This window comes from Loxodonta africana, chromosome 2, assembly GCF_030014295.1.
Source record: "Loxodonta africana isolate mLoxAfr1 chromosome 2, mLoxAfr1.hap2, whole genome shotgun sequence".
NCBI lineage: Eukaryota > Metazoa > Chordata > Mammalia > Proboscidea > Elephantidae > Loxodonta > Loxodonta africana.
In genome coordinates this window covers 83,458,219-83,471,493 of record NC_087343.1, presented here as the reverse complement: position 1 = coordinate 83,471,493, position 13,275 = coordinate 83,458,219, and the positions used below count along the sequence as shown (strand labels likewise).

At 41.3% G+C, this 13,275-nt stretch overlaps 1 protein-coding gene across 3 annotated transcripts in view; it reads left to right on the top strand.

Annotated features, from left to right (window-relative positions):
• The window catches only part of ARSB (arylsulfatase B), a 328,139-nt gene that overhangs the window by 206,857 nt on the left and 108,007 nt on the right, over nucleotides 1–13,275 (top strand). Inside the window, exons 7-9 of one of the 3 annotated variants that reach the window (XM_003408112.4) lie at nucleotides 4,505–4,627; nucleotides 6,007–6,268; nucleotides 8,722–13,007. The exons of 1 other annotated variant lie outside the window; for it this stretch is intronic. In XM_003408112.4, the coding sequence (XP_003408160.2) occupies nucleotides 4,505–4,627; nucleotides 6,007–6,268; nucleotides 8,722–8,767 (431 nt within the window). In that variant the 3' untranslated portion in view covers nucleotides 8,768–13,007. One more of the 3 variants, XM_064273491.1, reaches the window with a different exon arrangement.

Here is a 13,275-nt window from a genome sequence, read left to right as displayed (position 1 = left end):
AAAACAAAATTAGGAAAGTACATCTATAGCCCTAAAATATATGCATAAAAAATAAAAGCAGTTCCAATCTAGAGATGGCATTTAGGGATTGTCTACTGCTTTAGAGTCTTGATGCCCGTTTCCTCCTCCACAGAATCCACATGAGAGAGTTAACTGTACCAAAAAAAAAAAAAAACTAACCCATTGCCCTGGAGCCGATTCCAACTCATAGCGACCCTACAGGACAGAGTAGAACTGCTCCATAGAGTTTCCTAGGAGTGCCTGGTGGATTTGAACTGCTGACGTTTTGCTTAGCAGCTGTGGCTCTCAACCACTGTGCCACCAGGGATTCCGTTAACCGTGCAGGAAGCCCAAATTCGGTCTCCCTCCACCCTTTCCTCCACCCCTACCCCTCTGGCCCCAGCAGGGGGAGGCAGGGCAGAGGTTACAGGAGGAACAGCTGCGCTTTGGCTGTAGAGTATAACATGCATGCAACATGGGAGGGGGTGGGGCTTTTCTTAATGTATATACAGACCCCTTCTGTGAGGGACCCGGGTCAGGAGGCACTGAGCAAGGGAGGGGTCCATCTACCCCCTGGCTGGGAGGGAGTGTCACTGCAGGTGAATAGGAAAAGAATAACCTTTTCAATAAAGAGTGCTTGGTCAGTTGATAGCCCTATTTAAAAACAAAAACAAAAAAACCTCATTCCTTATACAAAAATTACTTCTAGGTGGGTTTTAAATTTAAATGTTAGAGGTTGTGAGATTTTCATACAACGGAATACTATCCAGCAATGAGATAAGTGAAGTACTGGAAACAACAACATGGATGGACCTTACAATCTCATGGTGATCAAAAGAGGCCTGAAATAAAGAGTACATACTGTATGATTTCATTTATACACAGTTCAAAAGCAGACAAAAACTAATCTCTGTTTAAAGTTAGGATAGCAACTACCTTTAGGGAGAAAAGTGTAGTGATTGAACGCCGGTTGAGAGAGGTTTCGAAAGTCCTGGTAATGTTGTTCTGTGATTAGACTGGTGTTTACACGGGAGAGGTCACTGTTCATCAAGCCTGTACCTGTGTTTTGCTCACTTTTCTCCATGAAATTGTTTTTTAAAAATTTGAACAGGCAATTTTTTTTTTTTAAGCCTGACAGTATCAGGTACAGTATATGGGAGGGCCAGTTAGTATGCACGTTGTAAAGTTGGAAATGTGTGCACCTTACAAATGAGCAATTCGATTTCCAGACACATACCCCAGAGAAACTCTTGTACATGTGCAGAAAGAGGATAGTTTATAATAGGAAAAAAAATTAAAAACCTAAATGCTTATCAACAGGGGAATGGATAGATAAAATGTGGTATGTTTATAAGGGGAAATACTAAGCAGTTAAAAGGAATATATACATTCATAGTCTCTAAAAAACACAATAAAATCACTGCGTTGAGTCAATTCCGACTGATAGCGACCCTATAGGACAGAGTAGAACTGCCCTGTAGGGTTTCCAAGGCTGTAAATCTTTGTGGAAGCAGACTGCCACATCTTTCTCCCTCAGAGCAGTTGGTTGGTTTGAACCGCCGACCTTGCAGTTACCAGCTGAGTGCTTTAACCAGTGTTCCACCAGGGCTCCTTAAAACACACACACAATAATGGGTGAAAAAAGCAAGTTGCAGAATATGTAGAGCATGACACATGTATACAAATTTTTAAAGTAAAAAACAATACTATATATTATTCCTTCACACACAGACACATATACATTACTGTATATTACAATGGCTGAGGGATACGCTAAATTCATGACAGCGGTGGCCTCTGGAGGAGTGGCTAAGGGCTCTGGGACTGAGAATGGGGACAAAGGAGACTTCCACCTCATTGTCTTGTTTCCTTTATTTAAAAAAAATACAAATACGACAAAATGTCAATATCTGTTAATTCTAGGTGATGGCTCACAGGGTGTTAGTTATAGTATTCTCTTTGTTTAATTTCTCAAAATTTAAAAAAAAAGTAAATAAAGTTGAGATAAGAGCATCTTTCATTATTAGTCTTCTTTGTGTAGTATTTATTGTTTAGGTATTTGATGTTCCTGTTTGTTTTAAGAAAAAATGTATATAAGTATAACTGAGATAGCTATGTTTCCTTTTTTTGTTTATGTTCACAAAACATACTTGTTTTGTTTATCCAAACATGGTCTTTATACAAACTTATGAGCAGACAATCATGAGGCTTCACAGTTTGTATATTAAGAATGTATTTCCTGTGATAGCCATCCTCAGGCACCTTAACCACTAGAAGCATCCGTTTGTATTGGAGCCAAAAGACATACAAACAGGAAGAAGTCAGAAAGATTTTCCTCTGTGGTGCTAATGATTTGTTGGTTCATGATTGTTAAGACTGAAAGTCTGAAACCACCGATGTTTACTTGATTACTCTCTAGCATGTCTCTACCATGTTTTTTCCCAAAAGACTGACAAAGAACGGGGCTTTTTCACCAATGACCATGCTCCTGCCTTCTGCATTAAGACCAGGAGGAGCAGAGAAGTCCTGCTTTGGTGGGTACGGGTGCTCTCAAAGCCTTTTCTAAAAGAAAAACAGATGAATTGACCACCTTGATGGAGCCTGTACTTGAACAGACATATCATATACTATGGCTATTAATTTTTGAGCTGGTAGTTTAGCAACATTTTTAAGTGTTCCCAAGATGATTGCTATAACCATATTTGAAAAAAGATAAATATAGACTTAAAATAGACTAAATACTATACAGCTAGGTCTTAAGCTATGGGTTAGGTCTTAAGCTGAGGTTTTTACATATGCATAGACAGAAGGGTGAGGAGGGGACCCGCCATGGCTTGCCCTCAGGTTTCCACGGAGTCTTTGACTAGAGTAGTGTTTGGCCTTGCTGGTGCACCTCACTCATCCCTCTCTACCAGCAGAAAAGAGGAAAGTTATCCAAACTAAAGAACTGAGCATGCTGTCTTTAAATGTTTTTATACCCTTACTGGTATGTGTCACAAGAAAACTCGTTTGTTTAATTTTGGAGCCAACGTGTCCACAGGATGTATATAAGCTCTGCTATGCTCTTGGCTGTGTGCTCTAAGGGACGCCAGAGATTGTCCAGCAAGATTACTGACAGGTGGCCAAGTGTTTCTAAGTTAAAAAAAAAAAAAAAATGTTGCCATTAAGTCGATTCTGACTCATGGCAACACCATGAGCTTTAGAGTTGAGCTGTGCTGCATAGGGTTTTCAATAACTGTAATCTTATGGAAGCAAATCACCAGGCCTTTCTTCCACAGTGCTGCTGGGTGGATTCCAACCTTCAACCTCTTACCTTCTGGTTAGTAGCCAGGCACAAACTGTTTATACCGCCCAGGGAAACCTCTTTCTAAATCCAGGGACGATTACTAGTGAATCCTCTCTGCTGCAGATTTGAAGCTATGTTCTTTCTAATCAAATGTATCAATAATAAAGGCAATATTTTTAGTTCCATGTGCTTGGCCTCTACCTCTCAACCAAGGTCGGATTACTTAATTTTGTAGGCTCCAAGATTAAGTGAATGCACAGCAGATGGTGTGCGGTAAGCACCGTAACCACGCACTTACATTTCTATTGGGTAACACATCCCTGTGCTCTGACATATTGGCAGCATTATCATAGGACTGGCCTCTGCACTCAGAAAAATCAGTTTTTCAAACTTCGCATAAATAGTGAAGTACTAGATTTCCAATTTCTTTACTGGTAAGTACTGGTAAGCACACGTTTGCCTTGCTTATTGGGAAATCCACCCCTACTCTCAACTGGCTCCAAACTCAAGAGAGGAAAAGGAATAGGTGTTAGTTATTGCTTCCCTTAAAAACATATGATCAACTAATATAAGACCTTAAGATGATAAAATTAATGCACTCTCTATATAAAAAATAATATACCAACCAATAATTTGGACACAATTTATTCTTGCATACAGAATTGCCCTGTCTGAATAGTTAACTGTGAGCTTTGCTCACTTTTAGATTTTATAAATGTGGTTTCAAAAAATAAATATACGTACTATTTTTCATGGCATGCTTGAACTCTCATATTTTGAAAGAGACCTGATTAAAATGTACATTTTATAATTAGTCTATTAGCTACATAGGTGTAAGTACATACAGAAAATGTATTTATTTTATTTGAACTTTTCTTAACAATAAAACAAAACAAAACAAACCACCCTGCTGTAACAGAACACTGTTCTGCATACAGCAAGCTGCACGTTGGCAGAGCACAGTGATTTTAAGGATGAATTAGTGTTCTAATCTCTTTGGGATTTCCTTTTATATTGGTGGTGGTTTATGACTGACATTTAATGTAACTATAGCTTTCTGTTTATATTTAATAAAAGATTCGTTTCTGTGGCAGGATACACATTTGCACTCCAGTGTTGAATAAAAGCTACTGTTCTACAAGAAGGATGTAAAATGCTAATTTATAATGACACGTTCCAATAACAGCGATCTAATTCTCCCAAACGATTTCTTCTCAGGTCCTGGGAACAGCACAGCTCCAGCGAAGGGTGATTCTTCTTTTCCAGACTACACAGCCTTCAACACATCTTTCCATGCTGCAATCAGACACAGAAACTGGAAGCTCCTGACGGGCTATCCAGGTAGAATGCCTAGCTTAGCAAACTCCCCTCCTGTAGCAGGCGAGGCAGGCTATGTCCTCTGAGCAGGACCTCAAGTCTATCCATGCTCCTGGGCTTGTTTCCCTCAGCCATTTTCCTGGAAAGTGAGGACATTATCACTCTAGCTCTAACCACTCCGCATCTCCTGTTGTCTCTATTCCCACCTCTTCTTACTTGACCCCTCAACACTCCATAGCCAGACCAACTCTCCTAACTCCACTCAGACACCTGGATATTAAGTTGTCTTTAAAACCTTTCATGACTCCTGCTGGTATGTGTCACAGTAAGACGACTCTTTGTTTGAGATTGTCTTTTCCTACTTTTAAGACTCAGCTTGTTCCCAGTCACACAGCCTCCATTGTTGGGATGGATGGTCCGAGTTTATCGTTACAGGCTTTCCCACCAGAACGTCAGGAGGAGATAATGGGAAGTAGTAACTGCCCTTTTACAAAAACATATCTCTGGGGCTGCTGAATGAGGAGGCTGCGTTCAACCTACTGGTTCTGACAAAAAAAAAAAGAGGGGGGCGGGAATTAAATGTAGGGACATGAGAAGAAGGAATTCCATCCACTCTGATTGTTTGTAGAAAATGAGGAGGTCAGATATGCGTGTCTATCAAGGCGCAGCACATCTAGCTAGCAAAGAGAATCTCTAAGAGCTACACCCTCAATCAGTGGTGCAACTGGGGGAGGAGGTTGCTTCCCTGAGCATTCTCTAAAAGTGACGTCCTTTCAATACTTTTTAAGTATGTGGTATAATGGTTAAGGCTGCGATGCAATTAAGCAGTACTTTTAATGGGGGCGGAAACCCTGGTGGCATAATGGTTAAGTGCCGTGCCTGCTAACCAAAAGGTCAGCAGTTCAAATCCACCAGGCGCTCCTTGGAAACTCTGTGGGGCAGTTCTACTCTATCCTATAGGGTCGCAGTGAGTCGGAATCTACTCGACGACAGCACTGGGTTTGGTTTGGTTTTTTTTGGTTAATGGGGACACTGTTGGCATCTGAGGCAAGACAGTCCTTCATTGTTTGGGATCATCCCATGCATCCAGGATGGTTTAGCATCCTTAGCCCCGACCACTAAATGCTGATAGCACCCCCCCCCCTCCGTCATTGTGACAGTCAACCATCACCACCCTCCAACACATACATTCCTGGGTGCACCTGGTTGTGAAGTTGTAGATATGAACAGTTAAAGCACCAGAGATGGGAGTCTGAGACAAATGTAGAAATGGTAATCAAAGGGCTGCATCTTTTTTTACTTGCCCACAGTCCAGCTCAGCCTTTACCCCCAGACTCCCTCTCTGAAGCTAGAACCTGCCTACGATGCTTCTCCCCCAATAAACTGTTTTATGCCTTTGCCAGGTTGTGGTTACTGGTTCCCACCACCATCTCAATCCAATGTTTCTGAGATACCATCTTTGGACCCACCAACCAAAACTCTCTGGCTCTTTGATATTGAGCAGGACCCTGAAGAAAGACATGACCTTTCAAGAGAGTATCCCCATGTCATCAAGCAACTCCTTTCCCGGCTGCAGTTCTACCACAAACACTCAGTGCCCGTGTACTACCCTGCACAGGACCCCCGCTGTGACCCAGAGAGCACCGGTGCATGGGGCCCATGGATGTAAGCTTCCAGGCATTTGGGGAAGACTAGAAAAATTTTTTATTACAAATTGGACCTTAGGCCTTCATTCATGTGACTCTCATCTCATTTGTTCTCCCAACCTGGCTTCACTTGGTCTTTCTCTTGCTCCTAAACAGGGCTTGAAACCCATTCATACCCCTGCTGAGAATTTTCAGTTCTAACAAGGTACCAACCAACCAAAAACCAAACCCAGTGCCATTGAGTAGATTCCGACTCATAGCAACCCTATAGGACAGAGTAAAACTGCCCCATAGAGTTTCCAAGGAGCGCCTGGTGGATTCGACTGCCAGTCCTTTGGTTAGCAGCCGTAACACTTAACCACTACACCACCAAGGTTTCCAACAAGGTACCAGGTGATGCTAATGCTGCTGGTTAGGGAGTAGGGACCAATTCTGAGAGCCACTAGTAGAGCAATTGTTCTCAAATTTTATTATACGTAAGGATCACATGGGGATTTGTTTAAATGTAGATTCTGATTCATTCTGATCCCGGAGTGATTCTTATGTATAATAAATTTTGAGAACCGCTGCTATACTAGTGGTTCTCAGAATTAGTCCCTACTCCCTAACCAATTTCTTAGCAGGGGAATAAACTGGAAGGAATTGGTTTGAAGCCCTGCTCCTAAATCATCCTGTGGTATCTAAGTTCAACTCCTAATGCATTTAAGAAGCCAATAAAATATGGAACAACCCTGCTGTTGGCTGGGGCATGTATGTAGAGGAGAGAGTGGCTGGGTTCATCCCCTTTTTCCTGAGCTGTGGGACAGCTGAGAACTTGACTTGAAATAGGAAGTTCTAATTGAGTCCCAGAAGCTGAAGCAGCTGGTTCTTTTTGCCTCACAATTCAGACATTAGATTTCCCTTCTGCCAATAGCTGGGTTTTATTGGAATGACTCGTGTTTCTTGTAACAAATGAAGGGAGCAGACAATTGTTAATGGTTCTATTGGCCAAGGGTTCTCCCTGTCTGTGAGAGACCATGTTCAGGCGTTCCATGGGAATAACCCCTCTTGGTTCACCCTCACTCCATCACTCTGTCCATACCATAAGGCCCATTTTATTGTTAGAGTCAACATGGCAATGTATCTACACCTCAGTATTGGTTTCTACAATAAAGAAACATTTTTTTTGTTTGTTTTTGTCCCAAATTGTTTTTTTTTCTCCAACCACTGCTCATTTTGTCTAGACTTCTTGCCACCCCCAACCACCTATGTCTCTTTTCCTGCTCTTCCTTTTGACTCAGGTGTCCTGTGCCTAGAAAAACTGCTATGCCTCTCAACCTTGAGCACAACTGATTTTAGGAGCACTGCTGAACCTTGCCTTCCTTTTCCCCAAGTAAACCATGGAATTGTGACACAAACCCAGGTTGTTGAAGCTGGTACCTTGCTTGAGGTGGTGGTTGAGTCTGGCTCTTTGAAAGTGCTTGTGCTGGGCATAGAGGAGGGTGAAAAGTGATGCTTGGGTCTGTGTCATTGTTCAGTGAGATTATTTCTAAACTGCATGGAGTCTGTAGCCTGACTGTGACTGCATCTCATAATATATTAAGAGGAGCTGTTACTCCCTAGTAGTGAAGACAAACCCCAGGAAATGATGCCCTGAGATGGTGGAAGTGGGCAGTTTGAAGAAAGAAATGGCCGGGGTCCAGGATCCTGAGCCTTGTGTAAAAGTGAAGGAGGCACATTCATGTTTTGTTTTTCTCTGTTTTCCTCCTATGTTGAGGTTTCCAAGTTGGGGAGAAAGGATGCACAGTTTGACCTGTAAACTCTCAGTAGCGGAGAACTATACCATCTTACTAACATGAATCAGTCTAGACTAGATCCAGAGAGTGTCAGCCTTAGAGGAATATTAACAAAAACTATGCTCTACTCTTTCCTGCAGAAGTGCCACTGTTTTGTCCACTGTTCATCATGAATTCCTAAAATAGTGCCTGGTGCATAGGAGGCATTCAATGCTAGTTTTTTTGTTTTTAATGAAAACATGGACAAGTGACTTAATGAGAAAGCCTCATGCCATGAAAGATGCTAGACCAATGAGCTGAATGTAGGGTGCCACAGTGTCCTTCAACTGCCACTTTTCTGTTCTCAAGCTGCCCTCCTGGGGTAAGAGCATAGTTTTCATAGCTGGACTCCATAGCAAGGTTGTAATGTCTTTTCGGGGTGGGGGGGAGGGGCAAAAAAGAAAATATGCCTGACCTATTGATGCATTGCCATCGAGTCAGTTCTGACTTATAACGACCCTGTATACCTACCAAAGGTAATCTTTTGTCTCCTTTCCCCTAGGAGGCAAGAAATAAAAACATAAACTGTTCCTCAGTTCTATTTTCAAAGGACACTAAAGCCACCAAATAGCATTATATAGGTCATGGTATAGCCATTGTTTTATTCAGCAGCAATATTTTCTGATCAATACTAACCATATTTGTGCCCATTCCAAAGAAAGGTGATCCAACAGAATGCAGATATTCTCAAACAATATCGTTAATATCACACACAAGGAAATATTTGCCGAAGATCGTTCAAAAATGGTTGCAGTAGTACATGGACAGGGAACTGCCAGAAATTCAAACTGGATTCCGAAGAGGGTGTGGAACAAGGGATATCATTGCTGATGTCAGCTGTATCTTGGCTGAATGCAGAGAATACCAGAAAGATGTTTACCTGTGTTTTATTGACTATGCAAAGGCATTCTACTGTGCAGATCAGAACAAATTATGGATAACATTGTGAAGAATGGAAATTCCAGAACACTTAATTGTGCTTGCAGAACCTATACACAGACCAAGAGGCAGTGTTTGAGAACAGAACAAGGGGATACAGCATGGTTTAAAATCAGGAATGGCATCTGTCAGGGTTGTATGCTTTAATCATACTTATTCAGTCTGTATGTTGAGCAAATAATCCAAGGATCTGGACTATATGAAGAACAGGGCATTAGAATTGGAGGAAAATTCATTAACAACCTGCAATATACAGATGACACAACCTTGCTTGCTGGAAGTGAAGAAGACTTGAAGCACTTACTGACGAAGATCAAAGACTACAGCCTTCAGTACGGGTTACACCTCAGCATAAAGAAAACAAAAATCCTAACAACTGGACTGATAAGCAACTTATGATAAATGAAGAAAAGATTGACATTGTCAAGGATTTCATTTTACTTGGATCCACAATTAATGCCCCTGAAAGCAGCAGTCAAGAAATGAAATGATATACTGCATTGGGAAAATCTGCTGCAAGAGACCTATTTAAAGTGTTAAAAAGCAAAGATATCACTTTGAGGACTAAGGTATACCTGACCCGAACCATGGTATTTTCAGTTGTCTCATATGCATGCAAAAGCTGGACACTGAATAAGACCGAATAACTGATGCATTTGAATTATGTTGTTGGCAAAAAATATTAAGTATCTGATGGAGTGCCAGAAGAATGAAAAAATCTGTCTTGGAAGAAGTACAGGCAGAATACTCCTTAGAAGTGAGGATGGTAAGACTTCGTTTCACGTACTTTGGACATGTTATCAGGAGGGACCAGTCACTGGAGAAGGACATTATGTTTGGTAGAGGGTCAGCAAAAAAGAGGAAAACCCTCGGCGAGATGGCTTGACACAGTGGCTGCAACAATGGGCTCAAACACAGCAACAACTTTGAGCATGGTGCAGGACAGAGTAATGCTTCACTCTGTTGTACATAGGGTCACTATCAGTTGAAGGTGACTTGATGGCACACCTACAACAACAACATCTAACCAGTATTTTAAATTAAGACTGCTGGAAGGAAATGGTGGTAGAACTAATGAAACCAACCTTTACCACTCCTGGGTTGGCAAACATCTGGCTGAGATGCCTCCACTTCTTACTTCCAAACTTGTGCCAGATACTGTGAACTGAGCCCAGATTCCTTCTCTGGAGCCTTCTAGTTACGTGGCAGCAGGAAGCCATTAATATTATTTGAGGCCATCACTATATGACACTTATTTTTTCTCCCTGTGTACTCCCAACACCTGTCCCCAATTCTAGCCCCTTGATAGCTATGTAGGATGAGGATGTTCTGCACTCAATAGATTTAAAAAGACTTTTATTTTTGGTAAAAATATTATGAGATTTAGTTTTATCTATAATATGTCTTATTAGATTTTCTTAGGTGTACAAGACTGTGAAAAGATTCATATGTTATCAGTAGACGTGTTAATGGTATTTCTCCCTAAATTTGTTTGCCTTTAAAGAAAGCTTTATTTAATTTTGGTCTAGTTTTTCTTGGTTGCTACATGATTACTCCAGATTTAAGGAACAAAATAAAGTTAAATTCATCTTTGAAAATGTGTCAGCCAATTTTATTGTATGTGAATTATACCACTCAACAAAGTAGTTAAACAAGTAAATAGTGAAAATGGAAGACCTAAATATATATATAGAAAGAGAGAGAGTCGGTCATTACCCTAAGAAAAAAAAGAAACTATAAATTAAGATACTGGAGGGAGATTGAGGAAAGGTAGGAGTAAAAGTAAAGTGTATTGGTTATCTATTGCTCCATAACAAATAACCGTTAAATTTAGCAGCTTAAAACAACAAACATTTATTATGTCACAACAAACGTTTAAGTTATATGCTCTGTGGTTTCTATGTTATACCTCAATACAAAAATGCTTTAAAAAACAAGCAAAAAAAAAAAATCTGCCTTTTAGCAAAAAGAGCACTACATAGTTCTCTCATTTTGTGTAATAGGTGTTTCTAAAATATGCTTATAAAAACACATACATTTGTAAATAAAACATTTTAAATGCTCAGAGGAAACTGACTAATTGAAGAAGCCCTTTTGTGAATCCTTTTGTAAATGCAAAGAATTATCCACCGAGTTAGATTTCCAAAATTGACATTTTGCTGCTGGGGGTTTTCCTAAAGGGTTCACACCTATGTGTCAGGTGCTGGGGGTGGGGGCTTAAGGCCCTTGGATAGAAAGTATGCCCCCTACCCTTACAAAGCTTACAATCTAGTTCTGTGATATAAAATTCTTCCCAGTTACAGTGTTTTTGAGAACATTCCATCAACATTAAAAATACTGAAATCGTTATTATCCTTCCCAGTCACCATTCAAACTTTAAAATCAATTTTTTCAAGTAAAGAGTAGCCATACCTATGTTGTTGTTAGGTGCCATCGAGTCGATTCCAACACACAGTGACTCCTATGTACAACACCGTCTGGTCCTGCGCCATCCTCATGATCATTGCTGTGCTTGAGACCATTGTTGCAGCCACTATGTCAATCCATCTTGTTGAGGGTCTTCCTCTTTTTTGATAACTGTCTACTTTACCAAGCATGATGTCCTTCTTCAGGGACTGATCCCTATACCTGTGTAGATTGGTCCATTTTCAGGTTGTTGGAAACCAACCTGCTCACCCTGGGCCATCCCCTCACAGATCAGCAGGTGGATTCGAATGGATTGACATCACTCTCACCCCCAGGAGCCTCGTTACCATGGGAGTCACCCACCAAAATGGCATGAAGCAGAAGGGGAGAAGCATGACTTACGCTTCCTTGGGTCTGACCCCAGGGCTTTGTGACCATCAGGAACCTGGAGAGGCATTTTAATTCTCAACTAATTCACCCAAGTAACCAATCACTGAGCTTAGGTTATTTTATTTAATAAGCTTATTACTTTTCTAATGATAGACATACAACCCAATCAACCCATTACTGTCAAGTCAATTCTGACTCACAGTGACCCTATATGACAGAATACAACTACCCCATAGAGTTTCCAAGGCTGTAATCTTTACAGAAGCAGACCGTCACATCTTTCTCCTGTAGAGTGGCTGGTAGGTTTAAGCTGCCAACCTTTCGGTTAGCAGCCAAGCACTTAACCACTGTACCACCAGGGCTCCTGGTGATATATAAGTATCAATTTTCTATTTTAGAAGTGTAGGAACAATTTTAGAAAATACATAAAAGGAAGTTAAACAATCCATAATCCACCACCCAGAGATAGATGTTAGACCCCTTTTGTACCTATTTTAAGAAGTAGCCCACTTCCTGTGCTGGTTTTCAAATCCCACTGTGCCAGTTAAGCCCTGATTAGAGACTCAAGATGGTAGATAAATAAATTGCCTCCTCTTTTGGAAATCTTCATTTTAATCCCATTACTAAAGTGCAGATAGATGTTCTTGGGATTTTTACTCCAAAAGGAGCTTGGCTTAACACCCCACTGCTCTGCCCACTCCCTCCATGGACCTCAAGTTGGGGCCTGCTCAGGTGGGTAGCGTGCAATCAAACCAACAAGTAAGGGGCTCTGACCGAAACTGCATCTGACCAGACAGTGTGGTTGGCAGCGCCCTGCCACTGGTCTCCTGTTCAAATCAGAATCTTAAAGAGCCAGGCAGAGGGGATAAACACAAACATATACTCCTCTCCTCAGGTAAGCAGGCTTATTGTGCTTTTACTTAAATTAAAGGGATTAAAGCTTGGATTTGCCCTTGGGCATTTGTGCCAGAATTTTGCGGGTGGAATCATTCACGCCCACTCTGTGACATACATTGGAGGTGAGAATAGGGGCAGCTGATGGCAGGCCTGGTGTCTGCCTGCAGCTGGTGTGTCCATCAAGGGCAAGGAGGGCAGTACAAGGAACAGAGCAGACTCCGTTTCCATGATGCTCACTTATAATGAAGCACAAGCGTAAAGCCCAGCAGACAGGAGGAGGAGGAGGCACCTGGTGCGGTCAGGAGCAGCCAGCCGGAATGAAAGGGCTAACGAACCAGAGGAAAGGAAGTGGAAAGTCCAGTAAGGGAACTTCACTTTACCTTAACTTCGGTTTTTTTTTTTTTTTACACCCTTGAAAGCCACTGAGTTCTTTCTGTATAAACTATTTTTAAAGCTAAAACCTTTGATCAGAGGACCCTCTGAGTCTTATTGGGGAAGCAGCTGGTGTGGTTTGAAAATGTTACTTGCTGGAGCGTCATTATAGGGTGTCTACCTTGTCTTGCTTGGTTCTTTAGGCCAG